The 21,613-nt window shown below is 36.4% G+C and overlaps 1 protein-coding gene across 3 annotated transcripts in view; it reads left to right on the top strand.

The window, feature by feature from the left end:
• Window positions 1-21,613, top strand: part of NUP153 (nucleoporin 153) — a 75,215-nt gene that overhangs the window by 5,536 nt on the left and 48,066 nt on the right. For 2 of the 3 annotated variants that reach the window (XM_010596193.3, XM_023555775.2), the window contains exons 2-5: window positions 11,576-11,804; window positions 17,578-17,826; window positions 17,987-18,126; window positions 18,204-18,332. In XM_010596193.3, the coding sequence (XP_010594495.2) occupies window positions 11,576-11,804; window positions 17,578-17,826; window positions 17,987-18,126; window positions 18,204-18,332 (747 nt within the window). The remainder of the gene's footprint in view (window positions 1-11,575; window positions 11,805-17,577; window positions 17,827-17,986; window positions 18,127-18,203; window positions 18,333-21,613) is intronic. The other variant, XM_003416456.4, reaches the window with a different exon arrangement.

Below are 21,613 nucleotides of genomic sequence, written 5' to 3'. Positions count from 1 at the left end.
CTTGGACTGGGTGGATAGGGAAAGCTTGACTGCTGAATGACTTGTAGCTTGTAAAAGATAACATAATAGCTTAGATTTAGAGGTTAAATTCAGGTTATTGAAACTAGATTCAGTATAAATGCTTTAGAATTTGAATCCTTCATTACCTTTTTTCTCTCGTGTAAATAACCAAAGGCAAAAGTTAATAGAAATGCATTGTTAAAATAAGTAATGTTAGACTGGACGTATTAAAAACCATAAATAATTGAAAGGTTAGAGTGACATCTAGTTTTTTACTATTTAGTGTTTCTAATGTTTTTATAATTGGGTATTCTTTAAGTTTTAGCTATAGTCGCGGCTTCTTTGCCCTTGCATTTCTTCACTTGGGGTTTGAAGGGAGCAAGGGAGAAAACTGATTAGGGAAACTATATGAAGTAAGACTTTGAAAAAAGTTTGGAAAGGAGAGCCTAGTGACATGAGAGATGAGTGGGTAAGGAGAATGTGCACAGAACCCTGGGAGAAAACTAAGGTACCAGGTCAGTGACAGGCCTCAGTGAAATAAAGGCAATCAAAAGAGCAGATAGAAATCAAAAGAGCAGTGTATTCTGGGAGAATAGGGCCCCAGGACCTTAAAACTGAAGCTGGACTGTGTTTGATATTTATGGTTAGATGTTTAGTGAAATTATTTGAGGAAGGAGATTTTATAACCTGAATTTAATGCAGGATAATGTAAAGAAAAGGGAATTGAACAGAACTGAACTAAGTCAAAAAATGGCTGATAGAAATAGAGAATTTTGTATATGAAGAAGGAAAGGAAGTTGGCCATATTGGAAAGATGTCTGGTTATTCCGAGATTACAAATTGGTAAAATGTTTATAGGAAAAGAATGTATTTTTAATTACAAATAAGTCTGAGTTAGTATTGTAGAAGAACAGCTTTCCCCTCACCCACCACAGCCTTATTTCATTAATTCTTGAACTCAGATTAAATGTAATTTTTAAAGCTAGTGTATTCACAGAGCCTTAAACACTGAATGTACTTGATATGTGTGTAGTATTGAATAGAATTTACTTCTGGCCCCCCAATTGTGTATTTAACCATTCTAAATATCAGCATTTTTGACATATGATTTAATTTACTCTTAGTTCTTGGAGAGAGAGATCTCAGTTGATTAAACCAGTTCAAGTTTAAATCTTCTCCCTTAATCCTTGAATTTAACTTCATTACTTATGATTTATCTAGTGTAGACTTTGCTTTAGGGCTACAGGGAATAGTTTTAAGATTTTAATGCCATTTATTTTGTTGATTTTTCTAAGCCTCATTAGTTTTGCTTTTGTTGGCTACATTTCTGCTTCTCTTCATTTAGTTTGTTTTGTGTTATTTATAATTCGAGAGAATGGCTTAACTTCTTGCTCTTGGATAGCTTTACAAGTTGTTATTTTGGGGAAGGGTATTAGTGGGACAACAAAAATGTATTTGCTTAAGGTCAAACTATTATACCAAGTAAATATATTACTAAATTTTGAATTCTAGCAATCAGTACCCCTTTTGGAAACTGTTGTCACAGAATAATTATATATGGGAATAAGATGTTGGTTGAGGAGTACAACTGTTGATAAATTAAACACACGCACAGCTAATTCTGTGTGTTGTGCAGACCAAGTCCCTGCCTTAACAGAGGTGATGCCTTAGTGGACAAGTTGGGATTACCATCCTATTTGACACATTACCATGCTGTGGGAAATACAGGGTACTCTTGGTGCATGTTAATGAGTGGCTGTCCCAGACTTGGAGGATCAGAGGTTTTCTGTAGGAGAACTTACAGCAAGTTATAATGGTGGCAGTTATGCTTACCTCTGAAGCCTCTAAAGAATAGGGAGGAAGTTCATCTGGTAAGCAGGACTTGGGGTATTCATTCCCTAGTAGACTTTGGGAATGTCCCTCAGGCACACGCATTTGTGCTCTTCTACTACCTAAAGGTTAGCAGCACCACAGACAAAAGGCCTGGCAACCTGCTTCTGGAAAGACTACATACAGCCAAGAACACCCTATGGAACACGGTTCTACTCTGTAGCACGTGGAATTGACTTGATGGCAATGGGCTTGGTATTTTTTGTTTGTTTAGTAGACCTTGACCCAAAGTATCTCTGTTTCCCCCTCCTGTGTTTTTATCATGAAGCATTCTTTCCTGAGGTTCTTGCAGGAAGCTGGTTTATCCTATTCCTGTAAAGACCTGACGGACTCTTCTCTCAAGAACTCCTAAAAAGACAGGTGGGTTATGTTTGGGCTTTGGTAATACGGTTAAAGGAAACTTTTCTTCCATAAGAACACCATTTTTCTTCTATTCTAGCTTCCTTCACACTTTTTCAGTTTCCCTTTGATGGCTGTAGTTTATCTTTGGTCTTTCAACACTCTTTTTAAAAATTGGTGGACAGGGAGGTACTTTCCAGATCAGTTTGATGGTTAGTCAGGGTCCCTTAACTCTTGACATTCTGTATCTAGTTCTGTGCATAATCAGATTTCTTTTCCCTAGCAGTTTTTTAAAATTCTAATTAACGTCTGGTGGTTGGTTATTTACTATGAATGAATACATATTCTGTGTAATTCATTAACACTGGAAATAAAATAAACTCAAAGGTAGACTTTAATGTTTATTTTTGGTTTGATTTTCACAGTTGTTATTATAAAGTAGATATTTATAAAAACTGATATAATGGTGGAAACCCTGGTGGCGTAGTGGTTAAGTGCTACAGCTGCTAACCAAGGGGTTAGCAGTTCGAGTCCACCAGGTGCTCCTTGGAAACTCTATGGGGCAGTTCTACTCTGTCCTGTAGGGTCGCTATGAGTCGGAATCAACTCGACAACAGTGGGTTGGTATGGTATGATGTAATTAATAGACAGTTTTTTTTTAGGTAAAATTTTGTTATGTTATAGTTACCCATATAAAATAAAAAATTTTACTAAGGCATTAGTTGGAATAGGAGTCTCTGGGTGGCACAAAGGTTGACACGCTTGCCTGCTAACGGAAAGGTTGAAGGTTTGAGTCCACCCAGAGGTGCCTCCTAGGGAAGAAAGACCTGGTGATATGCTTCCAAAAAATCAGCCATTGAAAACCCTATGGGGCACAGTTCTATTCTGACACACATGGGGCTGCTGTGAGTCCACAGAAACTGGTTTTAATTGGGATAAGGTGTCAATAAGTTTTAGATTGTTTTAGTACAGTGGTTCTCAAACGTTAATTTGCTTAAAAATCACCTTGAGAGCTTGTTAAAACAAATGATTTGCATTCATAGAAACTTTATAGGTGACACCAGTGCTGCTGGTCTGAGGACTACACTTTGAGAACCACTATTTTAGTCCTGTTACAGTAGCTAGATATGTAAGTGGTAAAACAAAAGATTACATGTATATATATACACATACACACACATATATGATCAAAGGAGAATTTCAGGACATTTGAATAGTTGTTTAAGGTTTGTTAGGTTGTTTTGTTTTTATTAATAAGGTTATGAGAAGCTTGGACAACACATGCCAAGGATACTCCTGTATTTGGGGTTTGTACTTTCTATTGCCTCAGTCCGTCATACTTCTCTACTAGGAATTTGCATGACTCATTCTCACTTTCTTTAGGTCTTTGCTTACATAAAATACCTCTCCCATCATGGTTCTCTATTCTGTTTTTGTCTGCAGTACTTAATCACCATATTATGTGTTTATATGTTACATGTTATATTTACTTGTTTGCTTTTTGTTTGACTCTCTGACTAGAATAAAAGCTCCAAGAGGTTAGGAACTGATGTGTTGCCAGTGCTCAGTGCCTAAAATGTAGTATGTGATCAGTAAATATTTATGGATGAATTGAATGAAGAATAGCAGTGCTACCCATGAGGTAGCATAGATTCTGAAATATTCACAAGGATAAAGCCCTTTTTCTGGTCCATTCATGGCTCTTTTTACAGAAATAAAGGTTGATTGTAACTTTTGAGTAATATGGGTGCTTCTTCAAGCGTCACACATTTCTTTCACTGTTGATAAAGAAGATGAACGTAACAGACCATAGGCTAACTTTTAATTTATTTATCCAGTCATCTATTGATGGGCACCTTGGTTGCTTCCATCTTTTTGCTGTTGTAAACAGTGCTGTAGTGAACGTGGGTATGCATATATCTGCTCATGTGAAGGCTCTTATTTCTCTAGGGTATATTCCAAGGAGTGGAATTTCTGGATTGTATGGTAGTTCTAGTTCTAGCTTTTTAAGGAAGTACCAAATTGATTTCCACAGTGGCTATGCCATTTTACATTCCTACCAGCAGTGTATAAGTGTTCCAATCTCTCCACAACCTCTCCAACATTTATTATTTTGTGTTTTTTGGATTAATGCCAGCCTTGTTGGGGTGAGATGGTATCTCATTGTAGTTTTGATTTGCATTTCTGTAATGGCTAATGATCGTGAACATTTCCTTATGTATCTGTCAGCTGCCTGAGTGTCTTTTTTGGTGAAGAGCCTGTTCATATCCTTTGCCCATTTTTTAATTGGGTTATTTGCCCTTTTTTGTTGAGTTTTTGCAGTATTGTGTAGATTTTAGAGCTCAGATGCTAATTGGAATTGTCATAGCCAAAAACTTTCTCCCAGTCTATAGGTAACCTTTTCACTCTTTCGGTGAAGTCTTTGGAATGCTTTATATAGTATTTATGCCATGTATTAGGGCTCCTAGTGTTGTCCCTATTTTTTCTTCTATGACCTTTATCGTTCTAGATCTTATATTTAAGTCTTTGATCCATTATGAGTTTGCTTTTGTGCATGGTGTGAGGTATGGGTCTTGTTTCATTTTTTTGCAGATGGATATCCAGTTATGCCAGCACCATTTGTTAAAAAGAGACTGTCTTTTCCCCATTTAACTGATTTGGGCCCTTTATCAAATATCAACTGCTCATATGTGGATGGATTTATGTCTGGATTCTCAGTTCGGTTCCACTGGTCTGTGTATCTGTTATTGTACCAGTACCAGGCTGTTTTGACTACTGTGGCTGTATAATAGGTTATAAAATCTGGTAGAGTGAGGCCTCCCACTTTGTTCTTCGTTTTCAGTAATGCTTTACTTTTCTGGGGCCCCTTTCCCCTTCCATATGAAGTTGGTGATTTGTTTCTCCATCTCATTAAAAAATTTTGTTGGAATTTGGATCAGAATTACGTTGTATCCGTAGATGGCTTTTGGTAGAACAGACATTTTTACAATGTTAAGTCTTCCTATCCATGAGCAAGGTATGTTTTTCCACTTAATGTAGGTCTCTTTTGGTTTCTTGCAGTAGTGTCTTGTAATTTTCTTTGTATAGGTCTTTTACATTGTTACACTAACTTTAAAACTTTCATGTTAATTAGAAAGAAGTTTGAAAACTAGCATTGCTGTTATCAGTTAGGATCCCAGCAGGAAATAGTTTGCAACATCTTAAATAGGGATATCAAGAAGCTCAGAGACTCGAAATAGCGAGAGTTGCTACTATCCATAGGACTGGAGGGATAAAGGGAAGAAATGATGTAACTGGAGTGGAGGTGGGGCCGTCTGGCTGGAGGTGTTGTTTTAGAGATGGAACACTTAAGCTGGGAGGGAGCACAGGAAGAAAGACCTTTTCCAAGATGCCAGTTTGGTGATGCAGTCCATGGACAGCCTACCAAGAATGGGGTGAAGGAGGGCTAAGTGGATACTAGCACAGCAACAAATCTGTGATTTTATAGACTTCATCATGTAAGAAAACACTAAATTTATAAGAAAAGTGAGTGGATTTAAAGAAAAATAAGACATAATAGCATAGGTAAAAAGCATGGCTAAAGTTTTTGGAACATGGTGTTGTGAACTAAATTGTGTCCCCCCAAAACGTGTGTTGTAAATCCTAACCTCGAGCTCCTTGGAAACTCTATGGGGCAGTTCCACTCTGTCCGATAGGGTCGCTATGAGTCCAAATCTACTGGAGAACGAGGGCGGGCGATGGATTTTTTTTTATGCCTGTGGCTGTAATCCCGTTTGGGAATGGGTTTTCTCTCTTATGTTAATGAGATAAGATTAGTGTAGGGTGTATCTTGAGTCATTCTCTTTTGAGATATAAAAGAGATTAAACCAGAGAGCAGAGATGGGGAAAGGTTGGTGAAGATTGCTCAGGAGCAGAACTTCAAAGAGGCAAGAAACTCAGAGAAACAAGAACTTCCTCCATAGCTGATAGAGAAAGCCTTCTCTTAGAGTCAGCACCCTGAATTCAGACTTCTAGCCTCCTGAACTGTGAGATAATAAATTTGTTTGTTAAAGGCATCCACTTGTGGTATTTCTGTTATAGCAGCACTAGATAACTAAGATGCATGAGAAATATAGAAAATAATTCTGTCAGCAGCATTATACTCAGCATAGTCCAATATGGTTACTGTCTTAGTTTCCTAGGACTGTGGTAAGCCACAAAATAGGTAGTTTAAAACCACAGAAATACATTCTCTCACAGTTCTGGAGGCTGTGTCCAAATTCAAGGTGTTGGCTGGGCCCTGCTCTCAGAAAGCTCCAGAGGAAGATCCTTCCTTGTCTCTTCTAGCTTCTGGTGGCTGTAGGTGTTCCTTGGTGTTCTTGGCTTTTAGATGTGTCTTCACAAATTTTTTTTTTTTTTTCACATAGAGTCTGTCTTCCCCCCACTGTGACCCTGTCTCTTTCCTCTTTTATAAGACATCACTCAGAAGGGATTAGGACCTATCCTACTCCAGTGTGACTTCCTTTACTAAACTGATAATATCTTCAAAGAAAGTCGTATTTCCAAACAGGATCACATTCACAAGTATAAGAGTTAGGACTTTAGCATCTTTTAGGGGGACACAATTCAATCATAACAGTTACTGTAGGATTTGTTTTTCTGATTCATTTTAGAATTTTTTTTTTGTATTAATTTTTTTCTGGATAGTGTTCTGCATGCATATGTTTTCCAGACAACTGAAGCTTAAGCCTTTTAAGTATGCACAGTTTTATACACCTGATTCAGATGGACTTTTTCCTAAAGTGTATTAAATTTCCTAATCTGTTTAACTAGAACAGTGGTCTCAAACTCTAGTAATACATCAGAATCACTTGGGAGGGTATAGGGTTTATAATTAACTTTACCCAAAGAATTTGGTCTTTATCTTTGGTTCCTGAGAGAGAACCTCTAAAGCCTTTAAATTTCCCCCAGTAATTTGTCTTTGTTATCTAAGAAGGCTCCAGACCTGACAATTTATGCTTAGGAGGTGACACACCACTTGGTATCAGCCCAACCTTAGGGGACAGGGAAGGGCCAGAAGTTGAGTTCAGCCACACGGGGCAGTGGTTCAATCAATCTGCCTACAAAGGAGGCCTCAATAATGGATTTGGACATGGAGGCTCCATGGGCTTCCTGGTTGGTGATAGACATTTATGCAAATGGGAGGGCGGTTGTTGTTAGTTGCCTTAGAGTCGATTCTGACTTATGATGACCACACATGTGCAGAGTAGAACTGCCCCATAGGGTTTTCAAGGCTGTGATCTTTCAGAAGCAGATTGCCAGCCCTGTCTTCTGAGATGCTTCTGGGTGGTTTCAAACAGCTAACCTTTCAGCTAGTAGTTTAGTGCTTAACTGTGCCACACGGGCACTCCCATGGGAGGGTAGTGCATCTGTTTTGGGGACATGGAAGCTCTGCATTGGGAACCCTCCCAGACCTCGCCATTCATCTCTTTTGTATCCTTTTTGCTGTAATAAAACTATAATTGTAAGTGTAGAGCTTTCCTGAGTTTTGTGAGTCCCTCTGGTGAATTATCGAACCTGAGGGAGCAGTGGGAGACCACCAGGATATGGCTGGCTTCCTGAGGGGGTAGGGGGAAAGCCTGAATTTGTAGCCAGGAGGTCAAAAGTGAGGGTGTCATGAGTACCTCCAAGCTTGTGACTGGCATCTGGCGTCTTGGGCAAACTTAGCCCTTTTAAGTCTAAAAGGCACACTGGAGAACTATGCCCTTTTAATTTGTGAGCTCTGACCTAGCTCTGGTGGAAAGAAGTACTACCAGTGAGCAGTTGGTGTCAGAAGAGAATTGGAACATATCAATTGAATTGGATTGATTTGATGGATCTGATCCAAAGGGCTTATCAAAAAAGCTGCCTAGACTGTACTTGCTGAGTTTCCATTATTAGTACAGCCTGCGAAGGAAGATGTTATAAATGGTACAGATACTACACTGGTATAGGGAACTGCTAGAGTATACTGAGCTTAATTTAACTTTTTCGTCATGACTTAGGATCATTTAACCTACAAAGATATATTTGGCTACTGAAGTGTAGGGATGTTTGTGCTTTCATAATGGTTCCAGGCTTTTGAGCTTTTTTTTAATGTTCAGGTCAGTTTTATAATCTATCTCCTTTTACTGTCTAACTTTTATTGCTCTCATTCATTGTGCCACTAGTAAGTCTTGTGTCTCACTCTGATTGTCTTGTTCTAAGCTAGTGTGGGTTGAGATTAGGTAAACTGACTAAATTTTAGTTTAGAAAAGAGAAGGCCTTTCAGGAAACTCCATGAACTTTGTGATAGCCATTTGAGTGTTCAATTGTATTTCCTGGTTTTTTTTTTTTTTTTGCAAGATATCTAATTACCATATAAGTGACCTTTGGTTAAGTATGGTATACAGGTGGCCTTCGGGTAACTGTGGTGTTAATTTTAAGTTGTGTTTTACTTGCCTCCTTTGATGAGTATCTTTTCTTCTACTTAATAACACTGAAGCCTCGTATCTGATATCTATGCATGGGCCTGTAGTAGAAATAAACATCACAGGGCTCTGTGGTGCTAAACACCTTAAAGGAAGTTTACAAAAGATTATTCTGCACTAAATTCTTGCTGCATTGTTTTAGCTAGCTTATTATCTCATTAAGTATGTGTTTTACTTTTTTCAAAGTTTTACAGTTTTTAAATTAAACCGTATTATACATTTGAGAAGGGACAAACAACTAGTATTGTATTTTTTTTTTTTAAGTCTTGAATGCAGGTGTGTAATTTTTTCCACAGAGTAACTAATAGTGTGTAGCATTAGCATAGAAAAGGGGAACAGTGAGTTTTGTGTTTTTCAATAGTGAGTATTGGGTTATTACTTCGTGGGTTTACTAGAAAGCTTACATTGCAGATGTGCTGAAATTTTCTGTTTGGAGAATACATGGAAAAGTAACTAGATACTTTCTGAGTTGTTACTTATCCCTTTTCAAATAATAAGGAAAATACTATTTCTCAAGTGCCTCTTATCAGAGCTGTCTTTCATCTTTTCTGCGGACAGGATTTTTCAGGGCCTCTTTGCCTTGGGTTTACTTTCAGTGCAGCTTCGTGTGGGCTGCCCTAACTTTAACTTGTGTGTGTCCCTGTTAAGTCATTTTTTCCCTTCCATGACTGTTTCTCTAAAATCTTGCCAGTGCTACTTTATGAAGAAAATTGTTGCATAAAATTGATAACCTCACCCTCAATTTGTTTCTAGTAGGTTTTTTCCTGGTTAGTAATACCATTTTTCAGTATATGCTTCTCTTTTGCTTTATAAATTGTGAAGTACTGTCAGATTATTTCATTTGATCTTCATTATATTTCCTATCAGGGAAAAATAGGGGGGTTTATCAAAGTGCAGGGAAGAACTCAATTTGACCCTAGATCGTACCAGTCCTAAAGCCCATGCTTGTACTCTCTCCTGGGTATACCATAGTAGTTGTGTTTGTTACCTGGGCAAGTTACTTAACTTTATTGTTTTTATCCAGACCAACTTCATGTTATTATCATGGTTAACTTGAATCATATGTTTAAATTGTTTAGAACAGTACCTGGCACATAGCAAACTATAATAACTGTTAATAATTCTAATAGTTGATTATATCACATTTCTTTTTCCCTATAAAAGTTGCCATGATAAAAGTAATTCCTCAGATTTTCACCATCAAAAAAAGATCTTAGATTATTTTTGAGGTTATTTTGTTGGATCAGTTGTCTCTTTTTTTTTTTTTAATTTCTATTTGTCTAAATTTTTTTTCTTTTGTCTTCGAATGTAACATAAAATAACTGCTTGGGAAGACTTGAAGCTGTTTGTTTTTAGTATACCGGAATTAAAATAGATACCTTTTCTCTGAGATTAAAACATTTTAGTATGTACTTTATTTCTAAATCTAAAAGATTATTGCTTATTTGATGGCCTATTGAGGTTTTGTAAGGATTTGAATAATATGGCATTTGAGGTTATTATTGGCTCATGGGTGTGTGCATATGGAATAAAGAAAAAAGTAGGCATTTCATAGTATTTATAGAATTTGTGCAATACCATTATGTCAGCATTAACTCAAAGAAGTGAATTAACAGAGTATTGTCATCTTTAACTGAACTTTGGTGAGAACAGTTGCATTATTCCTTGGCATAGACTTTTGTAAGTAGAGTTTTTTTTTTTTAAATAATGTTTTATTGAGTTTTTGGTAAACGTTTACACAGCAAATTAGGTTCCCATTTGACACAAATTGTTCAGTGACATTAGTTACATTTATCACACAGTGTCGATATTCTTGTTAATTGTGCTCTGGTTGTTCCTTTGCAGTACTTTAGCTTCTCTGTCCCCTTATCTCCTCATCTTTGCTTTTGAATAATTGTTGACCATTTGGTCTCAAACTGATGGTTTTAAGTAGGGCCTCGATCTTATGGGTAGTACCCTTTATTTTGTATACCACTCTGCTGTTTCACTAAAAAGTGATCTCAGGTGATATGCTTGGTTCTAGGTTTAAAGAGTGTCTCAGGGAGTCCTCTATTCTCTACTGTTCTAGTTGGTCTGGCTTTTTTTTTTTTTTTTAAATAAGAATTTGATTTCTGCTCCAGATTTTTCTGCCATTCTATCTAAGACCAAGTATCGTGACCCTCGTCAGAACATTCAGTGGTGGTAACCAGGTACCACCTCGTTCTTTTGGTCTCAAGGTAGATGAGGTTGTAGCTTGTGTAGACTTGTTTCTTCTCTGAGCTTTTGGCTACCTTCTTACTGTTTTGCTCCTGACAAATAGAGATCTATAGTTGTGGCTTAGACGGCTGCTCACAAGTTTCTAAGACCCCAGATGCTGCTCACTTTACTAGGATGAAGAGCAAGATTTTTGTGAACACTGATAAGCCAATTGAGTTGTCTCATGAGACTGTGGTTCTAAGCCTTCAAACCCAGAAAATCAACCTTGGAAGGTATTTGATTATGTCTGAGGAGTATCCATATTTGTGTCCTCAATGAATATATGTGCCTGCACTCACTTGTATTTACACGTACCAGAAACCCTGGTGGCACAGTGATTACGAGCTATGGCTGCTAAGCAGAAGGTGGGCAGTTCGAATCTACCGAGCACTCCTTGGAAACCCTATTGGGCGGTTCTGCTCTGTCCTGTAGGGCTGCTATGAGTTGGAGTCGACTCGACAGCAGTGGGTTTGGTTTTTTTGTGGGCTTATAGGTACTTGTATCTTTTCTCGCCTGTGTATACACCTGTACCTACCTGTATACCAATTTGCCTATTAGATTTTTTTGTTTTTGTATTTAAGAGATAAATTTCTAAAACTGCCTTATGTGTTTTTCCCTCCCAGCAGGGCATTCTTAGCAGGGTTACAGAATCTGTTAAGAATATTGTGCCTGGATGGCTACAGAGATATTTCAGCAAGAATGAAGGTGTATGCAGCTGCTCAACAGACACAAGTGAAGTGCCACATTGGCCAGAAAATAGAGAAGATGACCATCTCATGTATGCTGATGAGGAGAGCTCCAATGTAAATGATGGGAGGCTGACTCCTGAGCCAACAGTCAGTAATACAGAAGGTGAGTAGAATGCAGGTATTTGCTTATGAATGATAGGCTTTCATGTCCTAATTTTAAATATGTTACATGGCTGTGTTAAATCTAATCAGGTAGTACATAAACCATACAGGAGAGAGTGCTGATCAGGTTCAAATTGGAGATTTTTTTTGGTCAGCTTTTTGTTTCTGAAGGAAGGCAATATAATACGGCAGTTAAGTGTACAAGTGCTGGTGTCAGACTTTAGTTTTGAATTTTCATACCACCAGTCAGTAGTCATGTGATTTTGGGCAAGATGATTAATCTATTTTCTGTATCCTCCTAAGTAGTTTTGAAAAGAGTAGGTCTGAAACGCTTTGCGTAGATCCTAGCACTAAGTGAGCACTATATAAATGTTAACTGTTTCAGTGGAACTCTGTGGTCATGCCTCCCATAACACATGAATTTGGATGTAGTGTAACTTGCAGTTGGCTCCTGTCCTCTGCAGCAAGCACTATCGGGTTATTTCATTGATCTTGCAATTAAGTGAACCTTCATTTTAAAGCATTGAACGTTTTCAGAACTACTTATAATATTTTGGTGGAATTTGCATTATTAAATAAATTTGATATAACCCATAGATAATGGTATATTTGGGAATATTACTCTATCATTTCATTATATATATGTGTGTCTGTGTGTGTACACATCTATACATAGAGGACATGGACTTCAGTCTTATGCATACTGGCGCCCTTCTTTGGGCCTGGTTTGGGAGATGAGGGAGCCCTGTAAGTACTAAAAACTGGCATTGCTGCTAGCAGCATAACTTCGTATAGAATTATATTCGATTCCTTGTTCCTCTATAATTTCTGTATATACTTGATTTAACTGATGTCTACCAGTAGCTAGAAAATTGCCTTATCACTATTATCCTGGAGGAGAAGCTGATGTAGTAGAAAGCATTTTTTATGATATAATACACTACAAAGTTAGAACACTTCATACCCTAAAAAAATTTCAGTCTATATATAGAGAGAGGGAGTCCCGGCTACAGAGAAATTGAACTATTTATAATGTTTAAATGCCAGTATAGCTAGCAGACTTCTGCTCTTCAGCGAGGAGTTCTCTTAACTTGAACATATGTGATAAATTCTTATATGTAAAAGCAATTTAGATATTCTATTAGATTTTTTAAATGGAATTTTTCATGAATAGTGATTCTTAAAAGGATTTTTTATTGCCATTCTTGGTACATGTTGCTTTTTGCATAAAAGCACTTCAAAACTAAATAGTCCAGAATTGTTTTGTATTGCTTAAAAGCTATTCATATTTTTTGAAGACAAACTTTCAGAAAAGTAGCACATAGGAGAAAGTTACGAGTAGCAAATATAATCCAGCAGCACATTAAAGTTTAACTTTGTGACGTTATAGTCGCTGGGGGGTGGGGCAGGGTGTTACTTTAGTAATGCAGGGAATCACACAGCATAAGGGAATTAACAATTTACCAGATTAGCAGATGAGGTGATCTTACAATTTTTCTCTTTTTAGTAGATTCTGAATAGGCATTGCCTAAAACTTAAATCCATTCCTCTTTATTTCTGTTTGAACTTTTTTTTTCTTTCTTTCTTAATAAACTACTGCTTTCTTAACATAACACTCTTTCAAACCAAAGGCTGGAATCATGTTTCATGGTGAAACATTAGACATATTCCCACTAAGGTCAGGAATAAGATTGAAGCCCATAAATACCACCTCTAGAAATTAAAAATGTAATTAGATAAGAGGATATATATGTATATATGTGTATAAACACACACACACACACACATATAGGTCTGGGAACAAGGGGGCAAAATGGTCCTTGCTTGTAGATAATATCTGGCAAACTCAGGAAAATCACTTGATTTTTAAAAACTTAAGAATAAGAGAACTTTATCACAAAATTAATATTAAATCTAACAACTCTTATTTAAGCAGTATCCAGTTAGAAAAACTTAAGGAAGAAAGAATCCCATTTATAATATTGAACAATGAAAACATATAGAAATATATTTAATAAGTGTGTGGCACTCTTTAAGAAGAAATTCTTTTTAAGTTCTGAAGTATATATAGGAGATATGAACAAAAGGAAAGGGTAGGTAGGAAAACAATGCTGGGAACAATATCAGTTGTTCATTTTAAATCTTTTAACTTAAGGGTGATCTCAGTCAAAGTAATCTTAGCAGGTCTTTTAAGAACTTTGAATATATTTAAAAATACTTATTTTAAGTCTTTGTCTATTAAATACAACATCTTGGCCATCTTGGGTTCAATTTCTTTTATTTATATATATATGTATATAATTTATTATTATGTTGTTGAGTATACACAGCAGAACATACATCAGTTCAGTTTTTACATGTACAATTCATTGACATTGATTACATTCTTTTGAATTGTGCAAACGTTCTCACCCTCCTTTTCTGAATTGTTCCTTTCCATTAACATAAACTCACTGCCCCTCAAGTTTCCTATCTAATCTTTTGAGTTGCTCTTGTCAGTTTGATCCCATATAGGTAGATCTTAAAAGAGCACAATGCTCAAGGCAGACAGTCTTTACTAGTTAAGCTAAACTATTGTTTGGTTTTAAGACTTCAGGAGATATTTTTGATTTAAGGTTTAAAAGTTATCTCAGGGCAACTGTTTCAAGGATTCATCTGGCTCCAGAAAGTCTGAATTCTGTGAGAATTTGAAATTCTGCTCTGCGTTTTTCCCCTTTTGATCAGGATTCTTCTGTAGAATCGCTGATCAAAATGTTCAGTGGTGGTAGCCAGGCACCATCCAGTTCTTCTGGGTCTCATGGTAAAGGAGAAGGCAGTTGTTCATGGAGGTAATTATCCACATATTACATATCCTTCTCTTATCCTGACTGTCCTTCCTCTGTTGCTCCGGGTAAATAGAAACCAGTTGTTGTGCCTTGGATGACTGTTTGCAAGCTTTTAAGACCCTAGGCACTACACAGAGAACTAAAAAAAAAAAAAAAAAAACACAGAGAACTAGGAGATAGAAAAGAAGTACTAAACATGTTATTCGGCCAATTAACTGGGATGTCCTATGAAGCCATGACCCTAAACCTCTAAATCAAGGAACCAAATTCTGTGAGGTATTTGGTTGTACATAAGCAGCCTCAGCAGCTACTTTTTTTTTTTTTTTGGTCATTGTTGTAAATATATTTATCACACAGCTTTTGCCAGTTCAACTTTTTATAGGTATACAAGTTATTAACAGCAATTACTTTTAACTAGCTATGCGACTATATCCTTAATATGATTTTTCCATCACCGTAAACTACATCTCAGTACTCCGTAAGCAATAACTTGAGTTCAGTTTCTATTGACTATTTTTTTTCACACTGTAGGTCACATTTTTCTTTTTCTTTCTATATGTAGTGATTTTTTCCTAAATATTGGCATTTTGAATAAGACATATAGAGACTCTAGATCCTGTTTTCTTCCTCTGAAGACTGTTGATTCTTGTTTTAACAGGCAATTCAATTATTGAATGGTCGTTTTGACTTTTGTAGACTTAGTCTTAGGCTTTGTTGGAGTAGATTTGTGAGAAGTCCAAGATGTTCATAAACCCTTCTAATGTGGTAGGGCTTAGCCTCCAAATTGTCTTTTGAGAATGGGTCAAGAGTAGATCTTGTTCTAGGCCATGGTCATTAAGACCAAAGGGAAGCAGCTTTTTTTGGTACCCGAGCTGAATTCCAGGGATTTATGGAGGTGTTAATGAGATCTCTAATTTCAGCATCACTGGACTTCAGTATCCTTGGCAGTGCCTTTTTCCCTAACGTTGCTTACCCTCTAGAATCTCTGTTCTCCTTTCAACTCCGTAGCTGCTGCTATTTGGTAAGCTTTAGGTGGTCTCGCTCTGTATATGTATAGCCCATCCACTCACTAACACTTCCATGTGGACTTTTGGAGGCCTCTGTCTGCATAGTTCCCTACTTGCCATTGCCCTGAATTCTGATTTCTGCTCACTATTTTATTGGACTTCAGCTTTCTGTGCCAGGTTTGAAAATTGCTCCCAGGCAGAGAGATAGGTAGTCCTGGGGCTTAGCTCGAGAGTTTTCTTGTGCTGTTCCCATTGTCTGGAAACAATTGCTTCATATGTCTTGTCCACTTCTGTAGTTGTTTAAAGCAGAAGAGCTAGTCTATTTCCAGTTACTCCGTCCTACCTGGAAGCCTATTTTGGGACCTTGACAATTCTAAAGTTCTTGGAAATATACCTAGATGTGAATAGGGAAATTCTGGAAAGAGAGGAGTAAAAGGAGGTGGGGTGGGCTGGAGTAACTGTGTTAGGCATTAAATGTGTTCTGAGGCTATAGTATTTAAAATATTAGGTCTCTGGCACAGAAATAGGTATATCATTAAAAGAATGAGAAAAAGCTTTTTGAAATTTAGTATGTGGTAACAGTGGCTTCTTATGTCAATGAGGAAAGGATGACTTATTTTAAAAATTATTTTCAGATATAAACTGGCTAACCATTTGGAAAACAGTGAAACTGAGTCCATCCTATATCATAACTGATTCTGGATGAAGTCAAGATACAAACATACTGAAATAAAAGCCAGAGTACCTCCCCTCCCCCCAAAAAAATCTATGAAAATTTTTATAGTTCTGTAATGGTAAAAACCTCTGTAAACAAGATACAATTTTGAGTAAATGTTATTTTCTGTATTACAAAAGTTAGTATCAAAAACTTAAATGGGTCAGCCAACTAGGAAAAAGATTAATCTTATTAGTAAGAGACCACTTCAATAAACAGCTAATAGAAGACGACATATAAATGGCCAATGAATGTAAGAAAGAATGTTTAATATCTCTTATTTAAACTAATGCAAATAAAATAATGATGTCATTTGACATTAGACTGAATAGAAATATCCTGTGTTGGAAGCTCTGGGGAAATGTACATTGTCATTTGCTATTTGTGGTATCTTTGGATCCATATGTCATGAGCAAAGATGAGCATACACTCTCATCCCGTACGATAGAGCAATTCCACATTAATCTTTATCCCGTTGATTCTGAGGATACTTGGGACTGCTTAGGCTGATTTATGGGCCTAACTTTAGACTTAATTAATCAGATTTTTTTGTTGTTCTTCTCATAATTTTCACACATATTTAAAGTTAGTGAGTCACGGATTTATCCAAAAGAATATTCTTACAAATATGTGCATATAAGTACATGTGTGTTTGATGTAGTACTGCATAAAGAACTATAGTAAATTGGTAGGATGGTATGATGGAATACAGTGTAGTCTCTAAAGGGAGTACTATATTTGTAGAGACAAAATTATATTGTAAGTGGAAAAAAAATCACGTAACAGTACATACCACAGTTATGTATTTAGGGAAAATGTATGTATGTGTATACATATAAAGTTTCTGGAAGGATATGCAAATGTAAAAGCTATGGTGGCTTCTGGAGGAACAGTCTTGTTTTTTGACTTACTTGACTTTTTAATTTCATTTTTTATGAGCAGGTGTTATAATATCAATTCAGTAAAAATCAAGAGCCATGAAATGTTAGGAGTTGTATGTGATCACTGAAATATATTTTGGCCCTAGGTTAGGTATATTAATTTCAGTTAGTTGAAACCTTGTTTTCCTAAAGAGCATCTTAAGTTGATTTATTTTGGGGAAGCCTTAGTGACTTCAATTGAAGCTGTATTCATTGTGTTGTGTGTTTTCTTAGAGACCATTTTGTTGTGATAGTGTATAGCTTTTTCTAAGTTTTAGGTTCATAATATTAATGTTTTTCTTTTAAGAACCCTCAACAACTAGTACTGCTTCAAATTATCCAGATGTATTAACAAGGCCTTCTCTTCATCGGAGTCATCTGAATTTCTCCATGTTGGAATCCCCTGCGTTACACTGTCAGCCATCCACCTCCTCGGCATTCCCAATTGGCAGTTCTGGATTTTCCCTTGTAAAGGAAATCAAAGATTCTACCTCTCAGCATGATGATGATAATATCTCAACTACCAGTGGTTTTTCTTCAAGAGCTTCTGATAAAGGTATTCTTGGCATTTGTAGTAAATAATTTTGGTAGTAAAATTAAGTTTCATGGAATGAATTTTTTTTTTCTGTCTTAGTTGTAATTTTCATTTTCTATTTTTAAAAATCTAAGGCCTTGTAATTGGTGCTGTTCATATGCATGACCTATTTTTGTTTCAGATATAGCTGTTTCAAAGAACACTTCAGTGCCACCTCTCTGGTCCCCAGAGGCCGAACGTTCTCATTCACTCTCACAGCACACTGCCACCAGCTCAAAAAAGCCAGCATTCAACTTGTCTGCCTTTGGAGCACTTTCCCCTGTGAGTAGTCAATAATTGGATTTAATCACATTAGTTTTGAGTGTTTATTTATAATCTATCATTGTGTTTCTATGCAGTCTCTTGGGAATTCTTCAGTCCTTAAAACAAGTCAGCTTGGAGATTCTCCTTTTTATCCTGGAAAAACAACGTATGGTGGCGCAGCAGCTGCTGTAAGGCAGCCTAAACTACGAAATACACCTTATCAGGTTGGTTTGAATAGGAGAAAGGTTGATAACTAGATTTTTATCTTTTTATTATTCTACTTCAGATGAAGGTTTACAGAACAAACTAGTATCTCATTAAACAATTAGCACACATATTGTTTTGTGAGATTGGTTACCAACACTACCATACGTCAACACTCTCCCTTCTTGACCTTGGGTTCCCAATTATACCTATTTTTGAAACATAGAGAAAGGGTAAGTAGGTATTGGCACTCCAAAAATAGAGTCTTGGTTCATTTTTTCTTTGGTAAAATTTTAGAACTATGGATTACAAATGATTCTTTTCATTTAGGGAATATATGAATATTATATTAGACCTAAGTGAACATTGTGTGCATTAGATTGTGTGTGTGTGTGTATGCGTGCACACACATGTGCATTTGTCTCTAAGGAAGTACAATGATTGTTTCTTTATTGAAGTAAAATTACGTACGGTAAAATTTTTCCCTAGAGTATGTGAATTTTGGTAAACATAGTTGTGTAATCACCTCTGCAATCAGAATATTGAATGAGCATTTCTGTTGCCCCCAAAAGTTTTCTTGTGCATCTTATGTACCCTTCTTGCCGCTTCCACCCTCTGGAAACCACTGATAAGTGTTCTTTCCCTGTAGTCCTGACTTTTCCAGAATGTCAGATAAATGTGGTCATACAATATGTAGCCTTTTGAGTCTTATTCCACTTAGCATAATGCATTCAAGAGCCATCTGTGTTTTTGCATATATCAGTAGTTAGTTCTTTCTTATTGCTCAGTAGTATGCATATAATGCAGTTTATGTATCCATTCACCAGTGAAAGGACACTTGGATTGCTTCCAGTTTTTGGCAGTTATGAATAAAGCTGCTATGAACATTTTGTGTGAACGTTAATTATCATTTCTCTTGGGTAAATACCTAGGAGTTGGATTGCTGGGTCACATGATAAGTATATATTAAACTTTATAATAAAATGCCAAATTGAGTTCCAGAGTGGCAGATATTCCATTTTCACCAGTAATGTGAGAAAGTTCCAGTTGCTCTGCATCCTTACCAGCACTTGGTGTTGTCAGCTCATTGGTTTTTGTTTTTTAGCCATTCTAATAGGCATGCAGTGGTAACTCCAACTCATTGTGGTTTTAGTTTGCATTTTCCTAATGAATAACCATGCTGAGCATCTTTTCTTGTGTTTATTTGCCATCGGTATATTTTCTTTGGTGGAGTGTCTGTTCAAATCTTTGGCTCATTTTTTTATTGGGTTGTTTTCTTACTAATGAGTTTTGAGAATTCCTTATTCAGGGTATAGGTCTTTTATTAAATACGTGTTTAGCAAATATTGTCTCCCATTCTCTGGCTTGTCTTTTCATTTCTTAAGTGTCTTTCGTAGAGAAGTTTTTGCTTTTGATGGCATTTTGTTTTCTTCTGTGGTTTATGCTTTTGGTGTCATATCTAAGACATCTTTTCCTAAACCTGGATCACAGATTTTCTCCTAGACATTTTATAGTGGTAGATTTTAATTTAGGCCTCTGATTCATTTTGAGTTAATTTTTGTATGTGGTATGATTTATGGGTCAAAGTCCGTTGTTTTTCATGTGGATGTTCTGGTAACATTTGTCGAAAACACTATCCTTTTCCCATTGAATTGCCTTTGCACCTTTGTTGAAAATCACTTGACCGTATACTTGGCTCTATTTCTGGATTTTCTATTTTTTTCTTTTGATCTCTGTGTGTGTGCTTTTGCCAACACAACACTGTCTTGATTACTGTAGCTTTATTGTAAGCCTTGAAATCAGGTAATGTGAGTCCTCCAACTTTGTTCTTTTTTCAAGCTTGTTTTGGCTTTCTAGGTCCGTTTCTTTTCTTTAAAATTTTAGAATCAGCTTGTCGGTTTCTACAAAAGTCTGCTGGGATTTTGGCTGGGACTGCATTGAGTCTAAGGATCAGTTAGGGGGTTATGGACATCTTAGCAAAATTGAGTCTTCCAATCCATGACCATTGTATATCTCTCTTATTTACTTAGGGTTTTTTCCTTCCATCAGTGTTTCTGTAGACCTTGTACTTATTTTGTTAGACCTTGCAGTTATTTTGTTAGATTTATACCTAAGTATTTCGTGTTATTTGTTGTTAGTCAAGAAGAAATAGGTAGCCTGGATAGTCCTTTATTTATGAAATAAACTGAACTCATAGTTACAATATCTTCCAGCAAAGGAAACTTCAGGTCCAGATAGCTTTCTTGGAAAATTCTAACAAATATTTAAGAAAGAAATAATAATAATTCTACACAAACTCTTCCACATAGTAGAAGAGGAGAGAGCACTTCCAAACTCATTTTAGGAGGCCACCATTACCCTTATACCAAAACCAGACATTACGAGAAAACTAGAGACTGATACATCTCATGAATATAGATGCAAACGTTGTCAGCAAACTATTTGCAAATTGAATCCAACATATAAAAAGGATAATACATCCCGACCAACTGGGGCTTATCCTGGGAATACAGGGTTGGTTCACTATTTGAAAATTAATGTCATCCACCATGTAAACAGACTAAAGAAGAAAAATAATGGGAACATCTCCATAGATGCAAAAAAAAAGACATCCAACATCCACTCATACTGAAAATTCTCAACATACCTAGAAGTACATGGGACCTTCCTCAACCTAGTAAAGCACATCCACAAAAAATCTTTAGCATCATTCTTATTGGTGAAAGACTGAATATTCTTTCCCAAGATTGGGAAGCAGGTAAGGATATCTGCTTTCACTGCACCTATTCAACGTCATACTATAGGTCCTAGCCAGTGCTGTAGGCAAGAAAACCAAATATAAGGCACATAGATTAGAAAGGAAGAAAAAAATTATTTCTGTTTACAGGCAACATGCCTAGCTATTGTAGAAAATCCCAACTCTACAAAAAATGCTACCAGAACTAATAATAAGTGAGCTTAGCAAGGTCACAGGGTAACAAGATCAATTTATAAAATCAATTGTATTTACATTTATTAGCAGTTAACAATTGGAAATTGATTACTTTTTAAAACAATTTAAAGTAGTTTGTACCACTCTATGCTTTGTCCTAAGTTTCTCTAGATCATAAAGATTCTATTTAGTGTGTACATCGTTGTAGTGCTTTTCTGTACATTACAGATTTTGACATTTTAAAGATGGAGGAGTAATATTATAAGCGTTTAGGCTTTTGAAGAGAAAACTGTGTAAAGAAGGTCATGACAAACACAGGAATGACTGAAACATGTATATTTGAAGATTTTTATATTTTCTTTAGAGTAG

The sequence above is a fragment of the Loxodonta africana genome, chromosome 1 (genome assembly GCF_030014295.1).
Source record: "Loxodonta africana isolate mLoxAfr1 chromosome 1, mLoxAfr1.hap2, whole genome shotgun sequence".
Taxonomy (NCBI): Eukaryota; Metazoa; Chordata; class Mammalia; order Proboscidea; family Elephantidae; genus Loxodonta; species Loxodonta africana.
Note: the sequence above shows the minus strand (reverse complement) of the source record. Positions and strands in the feature narration are given on the sequence as shown.